The sequence below is a fragment of the Helicoverpa zea genome, chromosome 28, assembly GCF_022581195.2.
Source record: "Helicoverpa zea isolate HzStark_Cry1AcR chromosome 28, ilHelZeax1.1, whole genome shotgun sequence".
Lineage (NCBI taxonomy): Eukaryota > Metazoa > Arthropoda > Insecta > Lepidoptera > Noctuidae > Helicoverpa > Helicoverpa zea.
In genome coordinates, this window is record NC_061479.1 from 5,497,690 (window position 1) to 5,523,082 (window position 25,393).

Sequence of the window (25,393 nt, forward strand, 5' to 3'; positions counted from 1 at the left end):
ACTGAAAGCCGACCCCAACATAGTTGGGAAAACGCTAGGCATATGATGACAACCAATGACACCGGCTACTCACTATCATTCTATGTGCGTCTTTACTATACGTCGTACTTATCAAGCGCCGTATTCAATTGTTGGCCGACTAAAAAGTCTTTAGTGTACTCTTAAGAGTGTGTCTACTCTTAGGAGATATTCCGCAAATCTCCGCTTGTTATTTTCTCAAAAAAAAAGAAAGATAAAGAAAAAAAAAAAAAAAAAAGATGATAACAATTTGTACCATCTACATATTACTTACTCTATGAGACACGCGAATCAATGGCGCAAGCACATTAATTAAGACACTTGAACACATTGTTCCCTTAGTAACCATGACTTTGTGCAGTACTGCAGTTTATTGTAGAACTTATTACAGTTTATAAGTACAGTCAATTGCAATATTATTATGTTCATTAGCGGCAGGTTCTAATATTCTATCTATCTGCTGGGCTGCGGCCTCCTCTCACACGGAGAAGGATTGAGCATTAATCACCGCGCTTGCTCAATGCGGGTTGCTGATCCAAGCTGCGGGTCCAAGTTTCCTCAAGGTGTTTTCCTTTTCCCAACTATGTTGGGGTCGGCTTCCAGTCTAACCGGATTCAGCTGAGTATCAGTGTTTTACAAGAAGCGACTGCCTATCTGACCACCTCAACCCGCTTACCCGGGCAATCCGATACAACATGCTTAGACTGGCGTCAGACTTACTTATTATTGGGAACATTCAAAAAGGGATTAATTCGTTAAATGTTGGTTTATGTTTTGAGATGAGACCTATTATTTTGCAATATTTTCCTGGTACTTCTTACCGTACCTACCCGAAATTTTTTTGCCGATGTTACTCGACAAGAGTGTAGCTTACCAATTACAGTGAAAGAATTTTTCAGAAAAGAACAAAAAAATATTACCTCTTTTTATGTTAGTATGCACAGACTAGTAAAGATGGTAATATAGTATAGAAGACGAATAAGTTTAAGTTCGAAATCAAAAGCATTCCATTCCACGCGTCAATCGTCGGGTCTTTCCATTAAAAAAGCTAACAAGCAAAATTATTCGAATACCAGTTAAAACTAAAACCAGAAAAACATCAATTAGCAACAACCATATTTAAACTAGTACGATCCTATATTTACTCAAGCAAACTGACTGACAATACATACTATAATAATCTATACTAATACAAAGGAAAAATTTGTATGTTTGTTTGTACTGGATAAACTCAAAAACTACAGAACCGATTTCGAAAATTCTTTCTCTGTTTTTAAGCTACACTTTTCCCGAGTAACATAGGCTATATTTTATCCCGATACGGGTAGTAGTTCTTACGAGACGCGAGTGAAACCGCGGTCAAACGGCTAGAAATATTATTAAGTGGAAGTATTTTTGTTTGTTATAAAAATACTCATAAACTACTGCATCGATTGGAAAAATTCTTTCACTGTTGAAAAGCTACACTCTTTCCTAGTAACATAGGCTATTATATTGTATTCCACTACGAGCAGTATATTCCACGGGACGTGGGTGAAACCGCAAGAATACGGCTAGTACTGGGTAAACTCAAAAACAAAAGCACCGATTTAAAAAATTCTTCCACTGTTGGAAAGTTACACTCTTCCCGAGTAACATAGGGTATATTTTATCTCAATACAAGCAGTAGTTTCCACGGTACGCGGGTGAAATCGTAGGAAAACGGCTAGTAATAGATAACTGACTACTAACTGGTTTCCTGAAGAAATACTGCACCGATTTTTTAATTTCTTTCACTGTTGAAAAGCTACACTCTTTCCGAGTAACATAGGCTATATTTTAGCCCGGTACGAGCAGTAGTTCTTACGAGACGCGAGTGAAACCGCAGGAAAACGGCTAGTCTATACTAATATTATAGAGACGAATTTTTTTTATATTTGTTTGTGACGGAATAGCCCAAAATCTACTAGACCGATTTAAAAAATTCCTTCACTGTTAGAAAGCTACCCTTTTCCCCAGTAACATAGGCTATATTTTATTCCACTATGAGCAGTAGTTTCCGCGGAACGCGAGTGAAACCGCGGTAAAACGGCTAGTAATGAGAAAACTCAAAAACTACTGCACCGATTTTGAATTTTTTTCACTGTTTTAAGCTACACTCTTCCCGAGTAACATAGGCTATATTTTATCCCGCTAGTAGCTAGTAGTCCGAGCAGTAGTTTCCACAACACGCGGGTGAAACCGGCTAGTAATTAATAAGTAACACAAATGTATAAGACAGTCGTTCATTCGGTCAGTTAAACCGCTCGTTGGTACACGTATCCGAACGCTCTTTCTAATTCTATTTTCGTATATTATCTGTGCATAGCGTCTTTGGCGGGAACCACCGAAAATCGTTGGTGAGTCATCAATCATATTTTTATTATTCGAGTTTTCACATATTTAGTTTCTTTTTTTTACTTTTTACCGTAAATTTTTACGTTTTTTAATTGAATTGTTAGTGTCGGACACTACAAACTTTTAGTCGGCCGATAGTTTGTTTGGGCTCATAAATCAGTATGAAGAAGAATCGTAGTACGCAAATTATAAGAATCAGGTATTTAGCCGGTATCAGATCGCCTGAAAACCTAGACAGGAATTAAGATTTTCTTAAAAAAAATTGACAAGCATCGGGTCTATTGTCGGCCAACTATTTAGTCTTCTGTGTGCGTATAAAAATGATAATTTTGACGTGAAGTACTAAACAAAGATTTAAGTTCAGTTGATCATGTTAGTTAAATTAAAAATAAATAAAAAAATTGCTTACGTAGACTTAAAAAAAGAATTCTTTCGATACCTACTAAATATTTTCGTGAAATCAATACAGCTGTTTTGTAGAATTTTGCAAATAATACTGATAAGTAGTTATTTGAGGTTTGAATAAATATAGCTGTGTTTACATAGGTGCACCTTAATGACAATAAGTAATTTTTCACAGACAATAAAATCATGCTTAACAGTAATAACATTTCGAGACTCATGCAGAAGATTACCGACAGCATAAACGTAACTTTTTTTTAAACAACTGTTTAATAACAAAAAAATACTAAAAAGCGTCAAAAAATTCATCCCTATCGCTGTCGACTGGGAGCGTGCCCGAGAGGCTGACAGCATTACCTCGTTGGATCGCCATGCTGATCTTTTTTCGTGTTTTTTTTTTGTTTTTAAGATACATAGTTTTTGATATGCATTGTAGATATTTAAATATTGATCTAAATAAATAAAGCCTTATTTACTGTTTACTATGAACATTCAAAGTAAAGAGTATTTCTTATAACCATAGCAGTGTGTTACTCGGGAATAGTGTTACTTCCAAACAGTGAAAAAATTTTTCAAATATTCAGATTCAATAGTTTTGGAGCCTTTAAAGTTTAAAGCCTCTTGATTATATTAGTATATCTAGGTTATAGAAGCATGAATAAATCAACCATTTATCCATTTATATAACTGACAGTTTACCTATTAATAAACTAAACGTTTTATGATTAATTCGCTGAGTATAGTTTATTACCTACTAAGTTATCTAGATAATAAAATAAACACATGTTACTGTATGGAATATTATCTACTGTGACATACATTCTTATAATTAGATACGTCATCAATAATAAATTATATTCGATTTGTACATAAAAAGTGTATTAATTGCTAATTATTTTCAGTAATTTATTGGACTTTGTTTTAAAACTAAAATAATATAATTATATCAACCTACAACTATTTCGAATTTGTTTAGGCATAGGCACTGCAAACTAAACTGTCGGCCACCAGTTGACCCGATGCGATGGTTGACAAAAATATATTTTTAAAGAAAATCTTCGTTGAAAGAAAGTTTTCAATCCGTCTGGAACCGGCTAAAAACCTGATCTTTGTAATGCGCGTACCACTATTCATTTTCATGCTGTATCTACTGATTTATAAGCTCGAACAAGCTGTGGGCCGACTAAAAGTTTGAAGTGTGTTTTGGGTTTTTAGGACGATAGCTAAGCTCATATGTCCAGCTAGACTTATATTATTATCAAGTTAAATAGGTTTGTTTAACGTGCCAATCCCACTAGGCTGTTTTGAAGAAATCTTTTAATATTAACGCGTGCAACCCAACACCCTTTTGTAAGACTGGTGTAAGACTTCCTGGCTTGTGACTAGCTGTAACGACTGCCAAAGATGTTCAATGACAGCAATTGGATAGGTTACTAAAGATACAATTTTGACATTAACCCCATTAATGTCAAATTCCTATCATCATCATCATCAGCCTATCGCAGTCCAAGTGCACGCCACTGAGATCGAATTCCTATCGCTAGTAAGCAAAACAACAGATAGATATGATATTGGGATCGTAACACACGTGCTTTTCCAAAACATGGGTAAAACCAGACGGTGAATATGATGACTCAATCTAAATTCCCATGCCGAAAAGGGATACCGCTATCTATATTATATAGCGTTATCTCTTTCTATAGACTCTTGATCAGACACAGGTAGAACAAAATGACTATCGGAGGTGCCATAACGGAAAATCCCCTAAGAAAGTAGCGCGACAACATGCGGGTGTTCGGGGGACGAGGAACGTTACTGTCTTCGCCCTTATACGCCTTCTTTGGACCCGACCATTTTTTGCAATACGAAAAATCGTTGACAGATGTCTCAAAGAACCCGAACGCTACGTTAGTTCACTCGTAACTGATCGTTTCGGTCATGAATACCGTAAGAATTTGACGTAGAAGAAGGCACCTGACCTACCTGTTACCTCCTCTCACATGGAAAGGGATTGAGCATTAATCACCACGCTTGCTCAATGCGGGTGATTTCAGATTTTATAGTCCAGGTTTCCTCAAGATGTTTTCCTTCACCTTTTTATCAGCCATTGGTGTCCAAGATATACTTAGAGAGTACATACAAACTTTGAAAAGTTGCATTGGTACTTGCCTGAACTGGTATCGAACCCTCACCCTCCTACTTGAGAGGTTGGTTCTTTACCCACTAGGCCACCACGACTCACCTACCTGCATTATGGTATCTCCGCTCATCTTTCTTTACTCTGTTGTCAAAATCTAAAAATAGTATGTCCTTGTATTAAGTATTGATCCAGGGAGCGTCCAAGGTATGTCAAGGTTTAAGACATCAATAGTGGGCGTATTTAGATATTTTTGTTTTGAGGTGTTTTTACCCGACTGCCAAAATAGAGGTAGGATTTTTGGACTATTTTCACTAATTTTCGAGAATTATCGTGATACTTCCGCCACTGGATTAAGAGTACCCTTAACAATATACAACATGTAACTTAACGCACATACTGAAATTAGTTTATTCAGAATCGTTTACTGAATCGATTTATATCATTTTTAATATAGGTAATTTTTTATGCCAAAAATAATTAAAACTACGGAAATTATTTTCATATTAACCGTGTACAGTCAAAACAAATTCAAATAGACCGTAACTCAAAGTAATAAGACTTCGTGTATTGTGTACGGCTTTTTCCGTAGTTTCGTTATGTTGTGTCGAGTCGAGCGGCGCGCGGCGCGTTATTTGCGTGCGTAGTATGACCAAAAAGTTCTCCAAGAATTGGTATAACTAATTTAGTAAATAACAATGCATATACATGTTAAATTAAAAATTCAGTGTATGTATTATGATTATAACATAATATTGTAATTGGCGTGTTTGAGGGTGTGCGTTAATTACGTTACATGTTGTATAATTCTGATACTGATGTTATATTACTGACAAGTTTCATAAAAATTGATTCTAGTTTGTTTTTTTTTTGTGAAAGAAGGACAAGCATCCATGCATATGCAGTTTATAACGTCAGTTGGCAGTCGTTACGGGTAGTCAGCCAGTAAGTTCGACAACCAGTCTTACCTAGCGGTATTGGGTAACTGGGTTGAGGAACTCAGATAGGCAGTCGCTCCTTGAAAAACACTGTTACTCAGCTGCATCTAGCAGAAGCAACAAAGTTGGGAAAAGGCTAGGCAGACGATGAGATGATATTTTCGAATTAATCGAATTTAAGTATACCACCATAGTTTTTTGAGGAAGATTTACCTATATTATTTATCCATGCGCGACACAACGGGCCGCCAGTTGCTAACAAAACAATTATATTTGACGTTTTCATTCGCGTTTTACTTCACACTACAAATATAGACTATTATTAAGAGTAATTTGTTTGTTCAGCATATTGGATAACTGTCATAATGTGATAATGTATTTACAAGACACTATTTATACGTATACCTATTTGAAAATAAGTTTTTCCACGTGGCAACCTATCTGCCTATTTAAGATTTGTGTAAGATACATATGTAAGATACATACAAGATTTGTGTAACATACCAGATCACATTGCGCAATATTGCATTAAAAAAAATTATTGTGCAATTAAAATTTTGGTCGTGATGTATGCAAAATCTAAAAAAGATCCAACAAAAAAACTGTTTACAAAAAAGAAACCTTTGAAACTTTAAAAAGCACTTAAACGCATAAACTTCAGAGTCTCTCAAAATTCTGAAGTCCCCATCAAAATCAGTTAAACCAAACGCGAGATAATCGTGCACAAGCTACAGCTGAAGCATACTACCTACAGCTGAACCTGAGCACCTCCTTTTTCGAATTCGGTTAATAAAGACAATGAAAAAAATCCGTAGACATTCATGAAGACACCACGTGTAATATGACGTAAAGGCGTGGAATTTTAAATACTCTAACTGAAGCGTGGTGGCTATTTGTAGTCGATCGCGGACAGTCTGACCTTCACCTTGTTTTGTGCTACAAATATATTGCCAAGGTCAAGATATTGTGATTACTGATAACGTTTCTTTTAGGAATTATGCGAAATTAAACACGAGAACATTTAGATATTATGCTTTCTTTTTTCAGTCCCTTCCTCAATATAAGGAAAAACTTTCGCCATTGAACAAGCCCGCGGCCCGTGAAAATTATTGCTCGGGCCCGTATAAAGACTAGCCTTTCTCGAGAAATGGGCTATCTAAAAGTTGTTTTTTTTCTAATTGAACCCGTAGTTCCTAAGATTAGCGCGATCAAGAAAACAAACTGACTCTTCAGTTTTAAAATACATATTAGTACATTATGTATCTCTCTAATCAAAATTATACAGGCACACATACAACTAACTGTATCTGTATCTATATCTTTGAAGTTCCATCAAAATGCATTCAACAGATTTTTTGTTAACTGTAACAAACCTTTTCTTCTACTTGCCCTGCTCCCAATTCTATTTGGAGTCGGCGCAATATGTCATCCTCTTCCATTTTCCCATGTCACTCGTCATACTGACACTCACCCGCTTCATATTCATAAAACTGTAACAAACATCTTCACAAAAATACATTACATTCTGATATTAATCCATATCCAGTCCATCCAGTGCTTTACAAGAAGCGACTGCCTATCTGACCTCCTCAACCCAGTTACTCGGGCAACCCAATACCCCTTGGTTAGACTGGTGTCAGACTTACTGGCTTCTGACTACCCGTAACGACTGCCAAGGATGTTCAATGACAGCCGGGACCTACAGTTTAACGTGCCATCCGAAACACAGTCATTGGTGTCTAAGATATACTTAGAAAGTACATGCAAACTTAGAAAAGTTGCATTGGTACTTGCCTGACCTGGGATCGAACCCGCCCCCTTATACTTGAGAGGTTGGTCCTTTACCCACTAGGCCACCACGACCTACTTCCTGATATTAATACCTTCAAAAGCAAACAAACTTCAGCTTTAACAACATGGTATAGATACTAACGCATATTTCAAACACGTGATTCACCAATGGCGTTCAATTGAGTATCCATTACTTATTAACAATAGGTCATCAATGCAACCCATACATGCAGGCATGCATTATTATTTAGCTGAGGAATGCACAACACTTAACTATGTAGCTATGTCGCGCGATTCTACTAATTTTACTTAAGCGACATACGCTTCACATCCGACTGAGATCCAATCACGACTCAATTACGATTGAAGCGTATTACTACCGTAAACTTAAATTACCGTATAGACCAAAATCACCAAAATGGCAGAACAATCGCAAACCAATCGAATGTCGTTGGAATACGATTGGTCTTTTATTAGTAGCAGAATGCCCGATATGGTTAAAACTGCTATTGCGATTCAATTTCTATTAAATTTTGACGTTATTAACTTAGGAGATCCGCTTAAGAGAGGCCCCAGATCATTTTAGAGACTGACAACAGGGTCCCGATTCTACTAATATTATGTGACTATTGGATAGCAATCTAATCGCAATAGCAGTTTAACCTTGTACTGGTACTAATTTTATTAAAATTGTGAACATATTTAATACCCAAAATGTATATGAATAAATAAATTGATTTGATTTGATTTTGATTTGAACCTTATCCGGCATTCTGCTACTAAAATAAGACCAATCGAATTCCAATGACATTTGATTGGTGTACCATTGGTTTGCTATTGGTCTGCCATTTGGTGTATAGGGTAGTCTTTTTACAACCATTTGTAGGCAATATGATTAATCATTGAACCACAGAAAACAATAAATTCGGTTATTTAAAAGAAAAAGTAGCGGCTATTTCGGAAAAAATAGTTGGCTGATTTTTAGAACTAAATAAAAAAGTTTTTACAAGAAAGAGCCAACTTCTGAAAACACTGAAACTGTATATCAAACCTTATTATCATATAACAACGCTATTGAAGTCGGTGACAAAATTAACACAGCAGTAACTTCAAGACACCGACTTCCAACGTCTTATTTCTTATATTTTCAGTGTTTTTAGAAATCAGTTTTCTTATTATTTTTCCTTGTTGTTGCCAAGCAGCCAGACTTTAGGGTAATAAACAATATTTGTTCTACAATGTACGTCAACCGGTGATAACCGGTATTGTGAGAGATAAACAGACAAACTGGGTATTAAAGTATTAGTAGAGATGTTTGTACAGACTCCAAGTATGTTAAATACTGCGGTTGTTATAGATAATGAATTGTCAAGTTGGCGGGGTTCAGTATATATACCTTTTTTTTAACGACGTCAGAAATCATCAAATGACCCCTCCCGCTGTGGGTTAGCAGCGGTGAGGTAGTGTCAGACTCTTACTGACTAAAAATCGTCGTGTTCCGTCGCATGCCTTTTATGTATCAGGGCCGAGGTAACTCTTTCGAACAATCCCGCAGCCCCGGCAGGCCTTGGCCCTACTGGGCCCCGCTGGGGTTTCTGACATCTCTACGCGGTTTCACCCGTGTTCCGTGAAAACAACTCCGGTAAAAAAAATTAAACAATTATCTATAGCATCATCATCTGCCGAGCCTTTTCCCAACTGTGTTGGGGTCGGCTTGCAGTCTAACCGGATACGGCTGAGTACCAGTGTTTTACGAGGAGCGACTGCCTATTTGTCCTCCTCAACCCAGTTATCCTGGCAATCCAATACCCCTTGGTAAGACTGGTTGTCAGACTTACTGGCTTCGAATAGTCTATCTTTAGCGTTCCTCGATAATTGGGCTATCTAACATTTAAAGAAATTTTCATATTGACTCCGAGTTTCTGAGATTAGTGCTTTCGAACCAAATGAATATGCTACATTTTATCAAGGTGCGACACGGGTAAAACTGTACGCGATTTTTTTTTAATACAATTTGGTTAGTATTTGCTACAAAAAAAAAAAGAATCAAACGGTCATACAAAATGTAAAAAGTGTTTTCTGTTTTTTCGTCACGGTACCCTAAAATTGTACTCGCATATTTTTCTTCTCAATACATGATCTTAAATGTAATTAAATTGTAAAAGAAATAAAACTACTACAAATACATAATTATTTATGACATCTTAATGCTACATAAGTCGGCAGTTAGCACATTTTTTAAAATAAAAAGCCTATGTAGGATGATTTTACAAATCAGTTGTGTTTCAGTCTCTGTTCGGATAACTACATAGTTTTATATTATACTTTTTCAATTAGTTTTTTATAGTTACATATTTCTAATTATAGTTTATAAATTAAGGCGTTATCATGTAAGTAAATATTTTTTATGTTTAGATAGTTCATATGCCTATCTATTTTTACTCGACCACGTCCGTAGGAGAGTCTATTTTTTATTATATTTCCCTTGTTTTTATTTTAATGGCAACCTAGCCAACTGTGGCATCTTTGGCAGTTCTTACGGGTAGTCAGAAGCCAGTAAGTCTGACAACTTTAGTGGTGCCGGGTAACCGGGTTGAAGAGGTCAGATAGGCTGTCGCTTCTTGTAAAACTCTGGTACTCAGCTGCATCCCATTAGAATGGACGCCGACCCCAACATAGTTGGAAAAAGACTCGAGAGATAATGATTAAAAAACTCGTCTGACTACAAGTAACGACTGTCAAAGATGACTAAATGACAGCAGGGACCCCACCATTTACTGAACTTATTATTATTTTTAAGCCTATGTACTTTGAATAAATTTTAACCGATTTCTCAAAAAGGAGGAGGTCCTTTATTGGGATGTGTTTCATTGATCATCTCTAAGAAATGGTCACCCATCCATGGCCCGACAACATCAAGCGTTGCTTAACCTTATGATCAACCCTTGCAGCTGTAACTTAGCCACGAGCACCTTAACTTAACATTCCTCTTTGTCCACAGACCAGCGCTTCGAGTTGAAGTCTTAGGACTCCGAAATCACGTCGAGAAAAGTGTCTTTTAAGGCTAAAACGTTGTTCGAGAATGGAATCACATGAGAAGAACGCACACGTAGTAGGGGCGACCCTGGACCCTACCAGAACTGACCATGTGGAAATGAGCATTGGAGGTAAGAAGAAAAGATACAGCAACTCATCCTGGGTTGCACCTCTTAACTATAACGATAACCGTAACCATTTTTAACCGACTTCCCAAAAAGGAGGAGGTTATCAATTCGGCCGGTATGTTTTTTTTTTTTTTTCTATGTATGTACATCGATTACCGAGGTTTATAGACCGATTTACGTGATTCTTTTTTTGTTCGACTCGGAATAGCTGCCAGTTGGTCCCATAGTCATCAGGTCAGGATCTGATGATGGAAACCCTGAGAAATCGAGGGCAACCTTCGAAAGTTGTAGGCATACACAGGGTAAAAACTTGACACTCAGGTGTACGCCTAAAAGCACTATTCAACTGTGAAGATTTGGAGCTGATCTGATGATGGAAACCAGAGAGGGTCGAGGGAACTCGACAACTGAATATGTAAACTACCTCGTGTTTGGGCTTAAATTATTTGTATTGACAAGACCTTTGCAACAGTGAAGGTTTGGAGCTGACCTGATGATGGAGACCAGAGAAAGTAAGTCGAGGGAACTCGACAACTGAATATGTAAAATACCTCGTATTTGGACTTATATTCTTTGTGTTGATGAGAACTTCTCACTTGTATGGATAGTGACAACTATTCGTATCACTGAAAAGCTTTAAATAAAAAACTTTTTTACAAAAAAATTAAACCGACTTCCCAAAACACTAAAAAGCAAAAAAAAAAACTATTTTTAGGTGCATCGGCCTAGAAGTCGGTGGCAAAATTAACTTAGTAACATCCATTAGACACCGACTTCTAGGCCGATGCACCTAAAAATAGTTTTTTGTAAAAAAGTTTTTCAGTAGTCAAATCGCCGATGTGACCAATGGGCGGCAAGTATACGGCTGGTTGTGGTTAGATTATCGTTATAGTCAAATGGTGCAACACACTTAGGGATAGTGGTATATAGGCCGAATCCTTTATTAGGAAGTTAAGTCAACAAGATTTTTTTAAGCCGTGCTATTAACACCATAACTTACGAATAACTCCTTATTCTATGGGTCTCCCCATGAAATACGTAAAATCTTATTTTAAAATCAAGTCCTACCCTGCCTAAGGCTACCCTGCCTCGGGGAACCAAAAAGATTTTGCAATCCTGTTTTCCCAGTAGGACGCCTTAGCCGTTGCTTCTTTCTTGATAGCTTCTGTTTTTAGGGTTCCGTACCTCGAAAGGAAAAAACGGAACCCTTATAGGATCACTTTGTTGTCCGTCTGTCTGTCTGTCTGTCTGTCTGTCAAGACCCTTTATCTTAAGAACGCGTGGACGTATCAAGCTGAAATTCACATGAAATACTTGGGTCTATTGCCCCTTTAAGCTGTAAAAATATCAAACTTCTAAGCCAAGCCAATCAAAAGATACAACCGAATATGTCGATATTTTCAACAAATTTTCGACACTCGCAAAGGAATCAAAACCTACAGGGTACTTCCCGTAAACTCAGAATCTTGAAATTTGGTATGAAGCATTGTCATATAATGCAAATATAGGAAAAATTGCGAAAATTACATTTTTTTTTGTTATATAATATAATAAAAATATTTTAATAAAATGAAACTTACTACCTTATTTCTCACGAACGAATAAAGGTACCAAATTGAAATTTATACCAAATACCTAGGTCTATTGTCCCTTTAAGCAATGAAAAAATCAAACTTCTAAGTTAAAGCGATCAAAAGATACAGCAGTTTTACCGACACCTTAGACGAATTTCCGTCACACGCTAGGGAATCAAAACCTACAAGGTACTTCCCGTGAACTCAGAATCTTGAAATTCGACAAGAAGACACGTTATATAGTACAGATAAAGGAAAAATTGCGAAAATGATAAATTTGAAGTAACATAAATATTAAAATTTTATTTTTGCTTACATGACATAAAATATTTTTTTTTAAATTATAAACTTACTACCTACCCTTTTTCACATGAACGCGTAGAGATATTAAAGTTTTGAATAAAAAGTGAAATTCATATCAAACACTTCTTAAATATAATTGCCTCTGAACTGTGAAAAATTTTAAATCATTCAAAGGTCATTGGGCACCTTAGTATGGAAACCATACCCACGGCGGATACGAACGAAATATAGCACAGTATAATGATAAAGGCTCTGATTTACTATGGCATTAGTCGCATCAATGTGAACCATGGGAATCTAGAGAAAATCAGGTGTAAACATCAAATATTTTCCTCATTTCAATGGGGAATTTAAACGACCACGTTTGACGGATTTGAAAAATCATTTCTTTGTAGTGAAAGAGTATACTCACCGTTTATTTCCATTGTCATCAGGTCAGGATCTGATGATGGAAATCCTGTGAAATCGAGGGCAACTATCAGAAATTGTGGGCATGCATGGGATTAAAACTTGATTCTCAGATGTATGTCTGGTGATACTATAAAACAGTGAAGGTTAGAGCTTACCTGATGATGGAGACGTGAGAAAGTCGAGAGAACTCCTTAACGGCATGTTTTAGTTACGTCGTGTTTGGGCTTATATTATTCGTATTGACGAAAATAAAAACTTTTTACAAAAAAAACAACAAGAAAACTGTTTATATGCATCGGTCTAGATCTCGGTGGTTAAATAAATATTGATGCATCCTCTAGACACCGAATTCTAGATCGATGCACCTAACATCTTTTTCATTTCTTTCTTGCTTTTGTTTTCTTGTTGCTTTTTTATATGTTTGAAGTTGGATTTGTTTGCAAAATGCTACAAAATAAAATAAAGCCGACTTTATAAAACAAAGAAAGGGACAGAATTACACTTTTGTCAAGGCTCTAGAAACGTAAAGCCAGCAGCCCCGAATCCTACTCTCTAGAAGTCGTTGTTACAATTCGACAGCTACAAGTCGTCAGGCGGTTTCGAAAAAAAACTGAAACTGGGGCTCGTTAGGTGATTAATCCCTTCAAAAATAAAAGATCTCATTCCTGGAATGGCTGATTTAACCCAAGTTAGTAGTGAATTCTCATCACCTAAAATAAAATTAGCTCCAACACAAGGTTACGTTATAAATTGTAAAGGAGTTCCCATAACTATATCTGATCTTTGCTATCGATCCCACAATGGCAGTCAAACCTATCTATGTGGAAAGTCTTCACCAATACTATTAAAATAAGCCCAAACACGTGGTAGTTGCAACATACCGTTCAGGAGTTCCCTCGACTCTCTGTAGTCCCCATAATCAAATCAGCTCCAAACCTTCACTGTTTACCAGTACCCTCAAAAATACACTCACATGTCTGATTATGACTCGATGCGTGCCTACAATATTCAAGAGTTGCCCTCGATTTCTCAGGGTTTCCAGATCCTCATCAGATCCTGGTCATCCGAATTGGCATCTTCCTTCTTTATGAAAAGTTTTAAACAATAAAAACTAGCATTGCAACCTGTACAATCCTCTGTAACTGCTTGTCTTTTATATTTTTCAAACGATCCTGGACTTTTGTCTCCATGGAATTTTAATAAAATATTTATATTCAAAAAAACCTCATACCGTTCTCCATGATTTAAAACTACTTTGATCCATGTCCGCCACTTTTTACAAAGCGGGTCAGATATGCCCAATGACCTTTAAGACATAATTAGTTATTTTTAATCAAATTTCTGAATGATGACTATAAATAACGTTGTATATAAATAATGTTGTATATAAATAACTTTTGCAAGATACTGGCCTACTATTTTAGTTATATTATAAAATAAAAAATATTAACTATTTTGACTCTCACGGCTGATAAAAAGGTGAAGTAAAACATCTTGAGGAAACCTGGATTATAAAGTCTGAAATCACCAACCCGCATTGAGCAAGCGTGGTGATTAATGCTCAATCCTTCACCGTGTGAGAGGAGGCCTGTGCCCAGCAGTGGGACGATAAAAAGGCTGTAACAGTAACAGTTGACTCTCACGAAATTATCATAACTATGATTGTTCTAAACTGAACGGTTGGCGCGAGACTCACTTTTTATCTGTACAGGTTTTGTACGGAACCCTCGGTGCGCGAGTCCGACTCGCACTTGGCCGGTTTTATTGGAGGTAGTCATCAGATTGGAGAAAACTTGGAAGTGTTCTTTCATTCTAATAAGAACATTTGAAACTATTTAATCATTAATAATATTAATGATTAAATTTATTTAGCAGACTGCAACAGGAAGAAATCTTTGGAACCTTTTATAAGTTTTCACTATTTTACTTGCATGTACATAATTGTACTTTTCATAACCCAAACTCTTCTTTCACAGCAAACGGCATCGAAGCTCAACAGCCAAAACCCAAACTAAAAGATCTGGATGATCTCCTCCCCTACCTTGGTGACTTCGGCTGGTACCAGCGGATCCTCTTCCTCCTCATGATACCTTACTCCTTCTTCTTCGCGTTCGTGTACTTCGGACAGATCTTCATGACTGTGGTGCCTGAGGAGCATTGGTGTTATGTGCCGGAGTTACAGGGTCTAAGTGTGGAGGAAAGGTGAGGATTTTTGACTAGTATTATTAATGCGAAAGTAATCGTATTTAACCGATTTACAAGCATCATCCTCCTCCTCCGAGCCTTTTCCCAATCATGTTGGGGTCGGCTTCCAGTCTAACCGGAATCAGCTGAGTATCAGTGCTTTACAAGAAGCGACTGCCTATCTGACCTCCTCAACCCAGTTACCCGGGCAACCCGATACCCCTTGGTTAGAATGGTGTCAGACTTACTGGCTTCTGACTACCCGTAACGAGTGCCAAAGATGTTCAATGACGGCCGGGACCTACTACGATTTACAAGCAATTTTGGTATTTTTCTATATCTTTTACTAGCTTCCCCAGTGATTTTTAAGCACACATTTAATAAGCCATACTGCTGCCAAGTTTAATCAAGACCATTAATTTTTTGACGCGTTTTAGTTATAGTGGTTTTTTGTTTTACTAGGATAGTTATTTATACATATGTATTGTAAATATGTAAATATCTAAGTATTTTTCTTGAATTAAATAGCAATAGATAATAGCTTGAAAAAAAAATGTTTTTGCGTGAAAAAGGGGGCATATACATACATCCGTAAGGATTAGTTCTTTGTAACGGTTTCAACGGCGTGCTATTAGGTCTACTTACCGCAGAAAGAGTCGCCTGGCCTTCCTTAATAAGTGAGAGACTCTTTCTTAAAAAATCGGTCCAATTGTTCCTGACACAGAGGAGTGCAAGCAAGCAAACTTATTAAATAAATCGTCAGCATTACTCATAGTTACGCCATAAAACGCTTCTAATTGTCGACCTATAATCGAAACTAACTAATAACTGAAAGAGTCCCTATGTCATTAAGTCCGCCTTTGCACATGTTTCATGTTGTACAACGTTTAAATAAATAAGTCAACTAATCTCCCATTCCATTATCCACAGGCGTCATCTCTCAATCCCTCTAATAGACAACAAGTACGACAAATGTTCCGTCTACGACGTCAACTGGACAGAGGTTCTGCAAAACGGAACCTTACTACCCAACCCGGAGTGGGGAGTGAGGAAGTGTGAGAATAGATGGGAGTTTAACTATACTGATGTGCCGTATGAGAGTATTGCTTCACAGGTAAGTCCTTATCTCCCTAGCCTTTTCCCTAATTTAGGTCGGCTTCCAGACTAACTGGATGCAGCTGGGTACAAGTGTGCCATGGATCGACTGCCTATCTGAGCTCCTCAACACAGTAACTCGAGCAATCCGATACACCTGGGTAAGACTGGTTGTCAGACTTTCTGGCTTCTAACTGTCCGCAACTTCACAGGAAAGTTGAGGAAGAAAAATATATTTTAAAAACTTTAATATTGCGGCAACAGAAATTACATTATTTTTGAAAATTTCAACACTATAGCTATTATTTTCATATGAGACAGCCTGGTGACAAACGGACAGCTAAGTCTTTGTAATAGGGTCTTATTTTACATTTTAGATACGGAAACCAAAAATCTCTTATTACAATAAAATATTTTTTGACCCTCGACGCACTCAGGTTTGACTGCTTGGTATGGGTTTCACCGCCACTCTTAAGGCGCGTTCCCGTGCAAAACGCAGCGGCAGTCGTTTTTTGTGCAGTTTTTCGAAGTCAACTTCTCTTTATCCAATAGCAATACCTTCTAATAAAAAATACATTAAACTACATAATCTTGACTCCAAAATGGTAGTTTTCTTTTTTTTTCTAAGTATCGTAATGTTTAATTAGAGGGTCACAACGAAACCACAGAAATGAGAAATAATCAGTAATAAGATGCATCTCTTCGTAAAGTCACTATTATTTTTATTTGCTACCTAAACTAATAGATAGGTAATTTAATAACGAACATTATGGTAATTTTATTTTTTTCAAAACACGAACATTTTATTTTATAAAAATTTTAAACCAAAATATGAGCGTTCTCGCTACGTATTTCTTGCGCCGACTTTGTATGGCGCAGAGGCTCAAGGTCATTTGCTCGGGGTACCGTCTTAAACGAATAAACCTAGGTATTTGGATACTATTTTTTTAGATAAAAGCTGGTATTCCAACCTTCTTAGGCAACATGTTTAATCAAAATCGGCGCAGATTTCTTCTCCAATGTTTCGTCTCGGAATCTAACCATCTCTTTCTACCATTACAGCAAGGCTGGGTGTGCGAGAGAGATAACTATCCTGCAACAGCTCAGGCTATATTCTTCTGTGGTGGCATCGCTGGAGGATTCATCTTTGGCTGGATAGCTGACAAATATGGGAGGATTCCTGCTTTGATTGGTAAGTAAATGTATAAGGAAGTTATTTTTCTTGGTAATATGCTGATGACTTGAAATAATATTGTTGATTTCGGCTATTTCAAATTGAGTTCTCATTTTGTTAATGTTCTATCTGCCAGTCTTTTATTAAATCTAATATTTTTCTGCACTTAATTCCTAACGTACTTACGAATGCCTTCAAAATGCTCATGACCATTTCGAATTTAGTTTCTGATTTTGTCAATATTAGATTAAATGGCACATGTCTGCAGTACAATGGTAATGAATCTGATTAAACGATTGAAAACCACTTTATTAAATCTTCTATGAAGGTCTACATCCAAAAAATACTCAGCTTTAGCAAAAAAACTCCAAACGCAATACTCTAGTTTCCAAAAAATATTCGTTTTTCCAACAAAATACTCTAGTTTTTCCCACTGTATTCCAAATCCATGCTCAAAACGATCTCAAAAAAGCACAGTCCCCATCATTTAACAACAATATCCTTATTTCCTCTTACACTTTTAACCTGTAAGTTACAATATTAATTTTTGTTATTTCAGGAGCGAATCTATCAGGCTTCGTAGGCGGCGTAGGATCAGTGTTCACAAACGACTTCTGGTCATTCTGTCTGTGCAGGTTCATTGTCGGGTTGGCGTACGACAACTGTTTTATTATCATGTATATTGTTGGTGAGTAAGGCTTTATTAGTATTTACATTAAACTGCATTAAATAAAACAAAATAATTAACTGATCTAACATATGTTGTTAGCCCTGTCTAAATAAAATTCAATCGAAAAGTTAAAGAAAGATGAAAGAAAAGTAACTTGGTTTTTACAAAACTATAAGTACAACTTATAAGGAATCTTTTGAATTTAAATCTAACCAAATAAGCCTAGGGATAACTAATCACGTTCTGAGATTGCCAACAAAAGAAAACATTCAGTTATCCCTTTTGAAATATCTCTTCAAATTTGAATTCTAGTGACAAAATATTTGAAAAAAACACTGCAATGTATCAAATTCCTTTCTATAGAGCTACAAATTTATTTGACGACACCTACAAATCACATTTTTATTTCCATCATTACTGCATTTACCAGAAAATTCACAAACATATTTTCAATTTCCAGTGCTCGAATACGTGGGTCTAAAATGGCGTACCTTCGTAGCGAACATGTCGATAGCTGTCTACTTCACCTTCGCAGCATGTCTCCTACCCTGGATAGCTTTAGCAGTCAACGACTGGAAAATATACACGTTAATAATAAGCGTACCCTTAGCCCTGGCAGTTTTAACACCCTGTGTGGTGCCTGAAAGCGCAAGGTAAGTTGAGGTTTCATCCTCCGAGTCTTTGTCCCAACTATATTCGGGTCGGCTTCCAGTCTAACCGGATGCAGCTGAGTACCAGTGCTTTACAGGAAGCGACTGCCTATCTGACCTCCTCAACCCAGTTACCCGGGCAGTTGAGGTCTGTTATTTAAAAAGTAAGGGTTCAGGGGTGATGATATTTTGGGAATCGTTGCAAGGGGTTTTGGAGAATTTGTGGTGAAAATTTTGTCGAAATTGGTGGATTTTGGGTATAGAGATTGAAGAAATTTTGCAGAGCAAATTCAAGTAGTTACAACCAATTATAGAAAATGTATTTAATTTGAAAGTTTGATAACGGGATATTTTTAGGCTAATTTTCTCTTTAACATTATCTTTCCTTTCCCTATGAAGAATCAGATTTTTGCACATAAAATACTGAAAGTAGCTTACATTGCTAATATTTCACATTTGAACTATAATATAAGTGATCAAACATTTAGGATTCGAGCTACATAAATTTTACTACTTGATTCAAGTGATAAAAACTAAAGAAAATACTTTTCTTTTCAGATGGTTAATAGCACAGGGACGTATAGATGAAGCGATCAAGATAATGCAGAAATGTGAGAGAATCAACAAGAAGAAGATACCGGATGAAGTTATTGAAGAATTTAGGGTAGGATGATAATTTTTAAAGACATAATAATGGCGTCCACTGCCGATTTCGGCCACGGCGGCTGTTCTCATATACGGAGATCAGCCAGCTGCGCAGGACATATTATAGTGCACGAGTATTTGCGGAGACACAGGTGCACTCACTATTCCTTCACTCTCATAGCGCGATGGGAGGGATGGATGGCTTTAAATACATAGGCGTAACAAGAACGCTCATAACCCAACTAGGAAAGTGATTAGTAATCACTTGGTAGATATAAACAATGCTTGGTGAAGTCGTTCTGAGAATATGTGACCATCTTGTCATGACAAGTTCCTCCGTGTCTCAGAAGGCAGGTCATATAGATGGGTCCCAGCTGTCAGTTGAACATCTTTGAAAGTCGTTACGGGTAATAAGTTGGATAGTCTGGCAACCAGTCCTAGCAAGGTGTATCGGTTTGCCCAGGTAACTGGGTTGAGGAGATCAGATAAGCAGTCGCTCCTTGTGGCACACTGGCACTCAGCTGCATCCAGTTTGACTGGAAGCCGAACCCAACACAGTTACTTGGAAATAGGCCGGAAGATTAACATTTCATTTACCCATCATCAGGTAACAGCAACAGAAATAGCAAAAGCCGAACAGGAATGCAAGAACTACAGCGTCCTGGACCTCGTGAAGACTCCTCGTCTCCGTCGCCACAGCATTCTCCTGGTCCTCATATGGATGTCCATCGCCATGGTCTTCGATGGCCACGTGAGGAATGTTGGGTCTTTGGGCCTGGATATGTTTAAGACCTTTACTGTGGCTACTTTTACGGAGTTCCCTGCTGATATACTGCTGATTTTGACGTTGGATGTGTGAGTATATTTTTTTCTTTTATTTTGCTTAGTAAAGTTTCTTTTAGAATTATTCTATGGTGGGTCTGCTGGAAGAGGTTTCTTTAGAAAGAAGCAGAACCTTTGTACTTGATTCTTTTTTTGTCTAATCTTTTGTGTCCCAAAAATAGTATTTCAAACACAAACTCAAAATTTTATTTATTACTGTCTTCTAAAGGAGCTCTTCTTAGTGGTCGTGCGTGTTGGAGAGAAAGTGAACTGAACTTGAAAAGTACTTTATATTTAGGAATATTTTGAAGCTGAAAACTTTGGTTTTTTGAAGAATCACTTACCTTAGGAACTTTTAGATAGTCCATGTATCGCGGACGGCTATTAGTTTTTTATCCTTGTGTGAAGAGTAGTTCCCAAGAAACACATTTGAAATCGCTGATGGAAGCTAGTACATGGTGCTTTAAAAGAATCAAACTGGTCTTTTCTTTAACCTTCTCTTCACACTTCGGACTTTATTTTGAAAGCTACTTTTGATGTTATTACAGTATCGGTCGGCGCTGGCTCGCTTTTGGGACTATGGTGATTAGTGGCATCTTCAGTCTTCTGGCCACTACTGCACCTATTGGTAAGTTATTGAGTATCTTCCTAAGAATAAATAATTCTTTTATTCCTTAAAAATAATGACATTTTTAACCATACGTTTATTTTTTCCATCTTCGTAACCTTATCCCATGTAACACAGTGGTACTCATGGGAAAAGGCTAGGTAGAAAGAGTGATGGAAAAGAAGCCGACCCCGACCTAGTTCGCAAAAACTAGGCAGATGATAAAGTCACTGAACTGATATTCGAGTTTTGGCTTCACTAAAATCACTTGATTGCCAATATCTATTCACCCCTTTTCTTGTATATCTATGTATGTATCCTGCGTCGTCGTTGGTCTGGTGATCGCACAGCTCGTATGCACCAGGTCTCGGGTTCGATCCCCGGGTTCAAAGTCAAAATCATTTTTTTTTTCTATAGTAGGTCTATAAGAGCTAGACTGGAAGCCGACCTCAACATAGATGGGGAAAAGGCTCGGAGGATGATGAGGTCTATTAGAGCTCTTTTGAAATGTCAAGCTGGTTGATCCGAAATCGCTTTGAAACTTTAAGAAACTATGACAAATCAGCCCAGAGTCTGGCAATTGGAAATTGATACACCCATACATCTGAATCAATAATGTCAGTCCTGCTTGTGACCTCGTGAGAGAGTGAATGATGATGGTGATGATGATGATGATGATGATGATGACTCTTTATTTTCTGTCGTAGGCATAGCTTCGGCGTCGCTCGCGATAGTAGGTCGTTTCGCAGTGAACATATCGTACAACATTGGCATGCAGTATGCGGCCGAGCTGTTGCCGACGGTGGTGAGGGCTCAGGGCGTCGCGCTCATACATATCACCGGTTATGTGGCTACGATTCTGACGCCTTATATTGTTTATATGGTAAGTGATTTTTCATTTTTTTATTTTCATGGTTGGCAAAGAATCATTTTTAAAGTAAATCTTATATAGTATATTCGGCGGCAGTCTCTGTCTGTTCCTCCCCGAGTCTATGGGCAAGGAGATGCCACAGACTATACCATGCTATTCTACACGAACAATAACAAATCACAGTAAACTTCCAATTGGGCTCCACTCTTTCACCGAAACAACTTCCAAAAAAAGTTGCATTTTCTGAGTTGAACAATTCTTTATTGACACTCATACAGCCAATTAGTCAAGACGTCAAGATTTGTCTATAAAATAAAAAAATACTTCACATTTTAAACGACTTCCAAAAACGGAGATCCTTACCTATATTTTTTCCGTCAGTTCAGCCGTAGTGTAATTGCGTAATACACATACCGAGGATTTAAAATATCAGTAAAGATTTGTCTTTATTATAGAAATAATCCACATTTTAACCGACTTCCCCAAAAGAGAGTTTCTAAATTACCCCTCTATTTTTGCATATCTTTATTTATTTATTTAACACTTCTGCACAATTTTGTACAAGGGCAATCTTATATGTATATTTCTAGGCGACAATAGCCAGAGAGATCCCGCTACTAATCCTCGGCGCGCTCGGTATATTCGGCGGCAGTCTCTGTCTATTCCTGCCCGAGTCTATGGGCAAGGAGATGCCACAGACTATACAAGATGGCGAAGAATACGGGTTGGATCAAAAGTTCTGGGACTTCCCGTGTTGTAATAGGTAAGTTTTGGTGCTAAAACCCTTTTACAAAAAACATAAACCAAGTTCAATAATAACCTAGAATTTAAAAAAACGCATCAAAACCGGTTTAGAGAAATGTTACATGTTTGTGTGAGATGTACCTACACAAACATACCTACTCGTACATACATACAGTGCAAAGTGAGAATCTATTTTTTTCAAGTTGAACAAAAACGAAACCTACATCGACCTGCCCAATTTGGGAAAACTCAGCTTTTAGGCAAGCCCAATTTTAGCTAAGCCTTATTTACGGCCAGTTTCTTCATCAAAAGTTAAAGTTAAAGTAATGTCTAAAGCAAAAGTAACGATCAAATTCGTTTTTTCAAGGCTAAAGTGACAGCAAAACGAATAGAAAAATTGAATTTAACCGTTACTTTTACTTTAGACATTACTTTAGCCATAACTTTAACTTTAACTTTTGATGAAGAAACTGGCCGTTAGCCTTATTAGCTGTGTATGGTTTGGTGTGGTGTGGTGTGACACACGGCAGTGTGTCCGCCAAGTTCGAGCAAAAAAAGCGACACACCGGCCGTGGGTTATATTACACGAACCATTTCGGGCCAAATTCGACCCCCCTGTAACTCAAAATATATTTTATTTACGCATATCAAATTTCTAGTATCTATTGAGACCCCCTCACTTATCTAAAATACAAAATTTCATTAATATACCTATTGTAGGTCTTGAGATATTGACGTCAGAAAATCGCTATTTTTACTATACACTCACTGACTGACTGATTCATTGACTCACTCATCAAAAACCTAGACCACTTCCAATGGTCGTATTGACTTGAAATTTGGCATGGAGGTAGGTCTTTATGTCAAGGTAAAGGGAAAAATCTGAAAATGGCCAAGTGTGAGTCGGTTTCAAAATAATGAAGGTGTTTTATACCCGGTGTAAATTTATACCCCTAAGGAACTAAAACGAACTAAATTTATCTATATTTATATAATATATCTTCGAATGGTTTGTATTTAGTTTAGTTAGAAGTAAAATAGTGTAGTTAGAAGTAAAATAAAAATCTGAAAACGGCCAAGTGTGAATCACTTTCGAAAATAACGAATGTGTAACTTTGATCCACGAACATAATATATGATAACATAAATAAATCTAGTCCATTTAGTTAATCTAGTTCATTTCTTTGTAAGAAACATAGTGCTTATTAAAAAATCTAAAAGATAGTATAAATGAGACATTCCTTTAACTAACTTCATCATAAGAAAAAAATAAAATAAACAACCTTACAAAAATAAATGAAATCCCACCCAAAACAAAAATGTGAAAGACTGCCAAGTTCGATATTATGGGAATGCTTCGCCTATAAAAGAAGTGAGATCTGAATAAGTACCAAGTTCCATACACATACCTCAGTTAAAAATAGTTACTTTTTAATGATGTTACTTGGCAAGTTTTAATAGAAAATTAAATACTTGATTCATTGCGTTTAGTAGGTTTATAACAAGGTGATGCCTCGTTGGTCTAGCTGTCGCAAGTGCGGCTGCTAAGCACGAGGTCTCGGGTTCGATTCCCGAGTCGGGCCGAAATCGCCTTGTGGGTTTTAGAAGACTTTCACAAAGCAGCCCGGAGCCTGGAAGCTGGTGATTGATACACCCGTGCATCGGAGAGCACGTAAATGTCGGTCCTGCGCCTGATCTCTCTCCGGTCGTGTCGGATTACCGTCCCATCGGGCTATGAGAGTTAAGGAATAGTGAGTGCACCTGTGTCTGCGCAAATGCTCGTGCACTATAATATGTCCTGCGTAGTTGGCTAATCTCCTTACATGAGAACAGCCGCCGTAGCCGATTATCGGCTAGGAGGACATCATCATCATCAACAAGGTGTATGAAAACTTTCCAAGTAACATCATTAAAAAGTAACTATTTTTAACTGAGGTATATGTATGGAACTTGGTACTTATTCAGATCTCACTTCTTTTATAGGCGAAGCATTCCCATATTATCGAACTTGGCAGTCTTTCACATTTTTGTTTTGGGTGGGATTACAGTTACATGGTGCAACCGACCTGTCTGACTAAGTCGATTTTTTTACGATATAAGTTATCGAAGAAGTTTAAAAAATATATATAATACTATTTTGTTTTCAGGAAGAAGAACAAGAAGGTGACTGAAGAAGAATCTCGTTACTGAAGAAAATATTGTTTTTAATTTTGTTTTCTCATCAATCTATTTATTTACTATGTGCACAAATATGATGACTTAAGTTATGTACCTACTTATTTGTAGAATCACAATGACGAAATTAAATGTGTAAAATGATAGGTATAAGTTTTTTATTTTTTTTATTCCTATGTAAACTAATTAGGAAAATGAAGTTCGCGGTTGTCTTATGTATATACATCTTCGGCAGTCGTTACGGGTAGTCAGAAACCAGTAAGTCTGACACGCAGGCTTACCTACAGGTATTGGGCTGCCCGGGTAACTAGATTGAGGAGGTCAGATACGCAGTCGCTCCTTGTAAAACTCATACTCACGGATACTCAGCTGCATCCGGTGAGGCTGAAAGCCGACCCCAAGATAGTTGGTAAATAGGCTAGTCAGGCAATGAAAACCCACTTTTTTGGGAATGGGAATTGGGAATACGAGAATTACCTAAAAATATCGTTTTACCTATCCCAGAAGCCTTTAGAAGCCTACAAAATTTCATTTAAAAAGCTCAGTAGATTGACATTGATCATCAAAGTCTGCCAATTTTTCTAACTTTACCACAGAAGTGTAAAAATACAGTAGGCACAATAACCAAATTGGTATAAAATA

At 37.1% G+C, this 25,393-nt stretch overlaps 1 protein-coding gene across 3 annotated transcripts; it reads left to right on the top strand.

Moving 5' to 3' along the window:
- Nucleotides 1–2,275: 2,275 nt before the first annotated feature.
- Nucleotides 2,276–24,895, top strand: LOC124643800 (carcinine transporter-like). 3 transcript variants are annotated; one of them, XM_047182897.1, is made up of 13 exons: nucleotides 2,276–2,396; nucleotides 10,664–10,829; nucleotides 15,091–15,316; nucleotides 16,229–16,412; nucleotides 17,456–17,585; nucleotides 18,127–18,255; nucleotides 18,698–18,890; nucleotides 19,446–19,551; nucleotides 20,140–20,387; nucleotides 20,903–20,982; nucleotides 21,669–21,844; nucleotides 22,423–22,595; nucleotides 24,724–24,895. In XM_047182897.1, the coding sequence occupies exons 2-13, from the start codon at nucleotides 10,745–10,747 to the stop codon at nucleotides 24,764–24,766; spliced, it is 1,773 nt and encodes a 590-aa protein (XP_047038853.1). In that variant the 5' UTR covers nucleotides 2,276–2,396; nucleotides 10,664–10,744; the 3' UTR covers nucleotides 24,767–24,895. The 3 variants fall into 3 exon arrangements, with proteins under 3 accessions (XP_047038853.1, XP_047038854.1, XP_047038852.1); XM_047182898.1 differs by lacking the exon at nucleotides 2,276–2,396 and adding an exon at nucleotides 6,694–6,717; XM_047182896.1 differs by lacking the exon at nucleotides 2,276–2,396 and adding an exon at nucleotides 9,903–10,052.
- The last annotated feature ends 498 nt before the right edge of the window (nucleotides 24,896–25,393 follow it).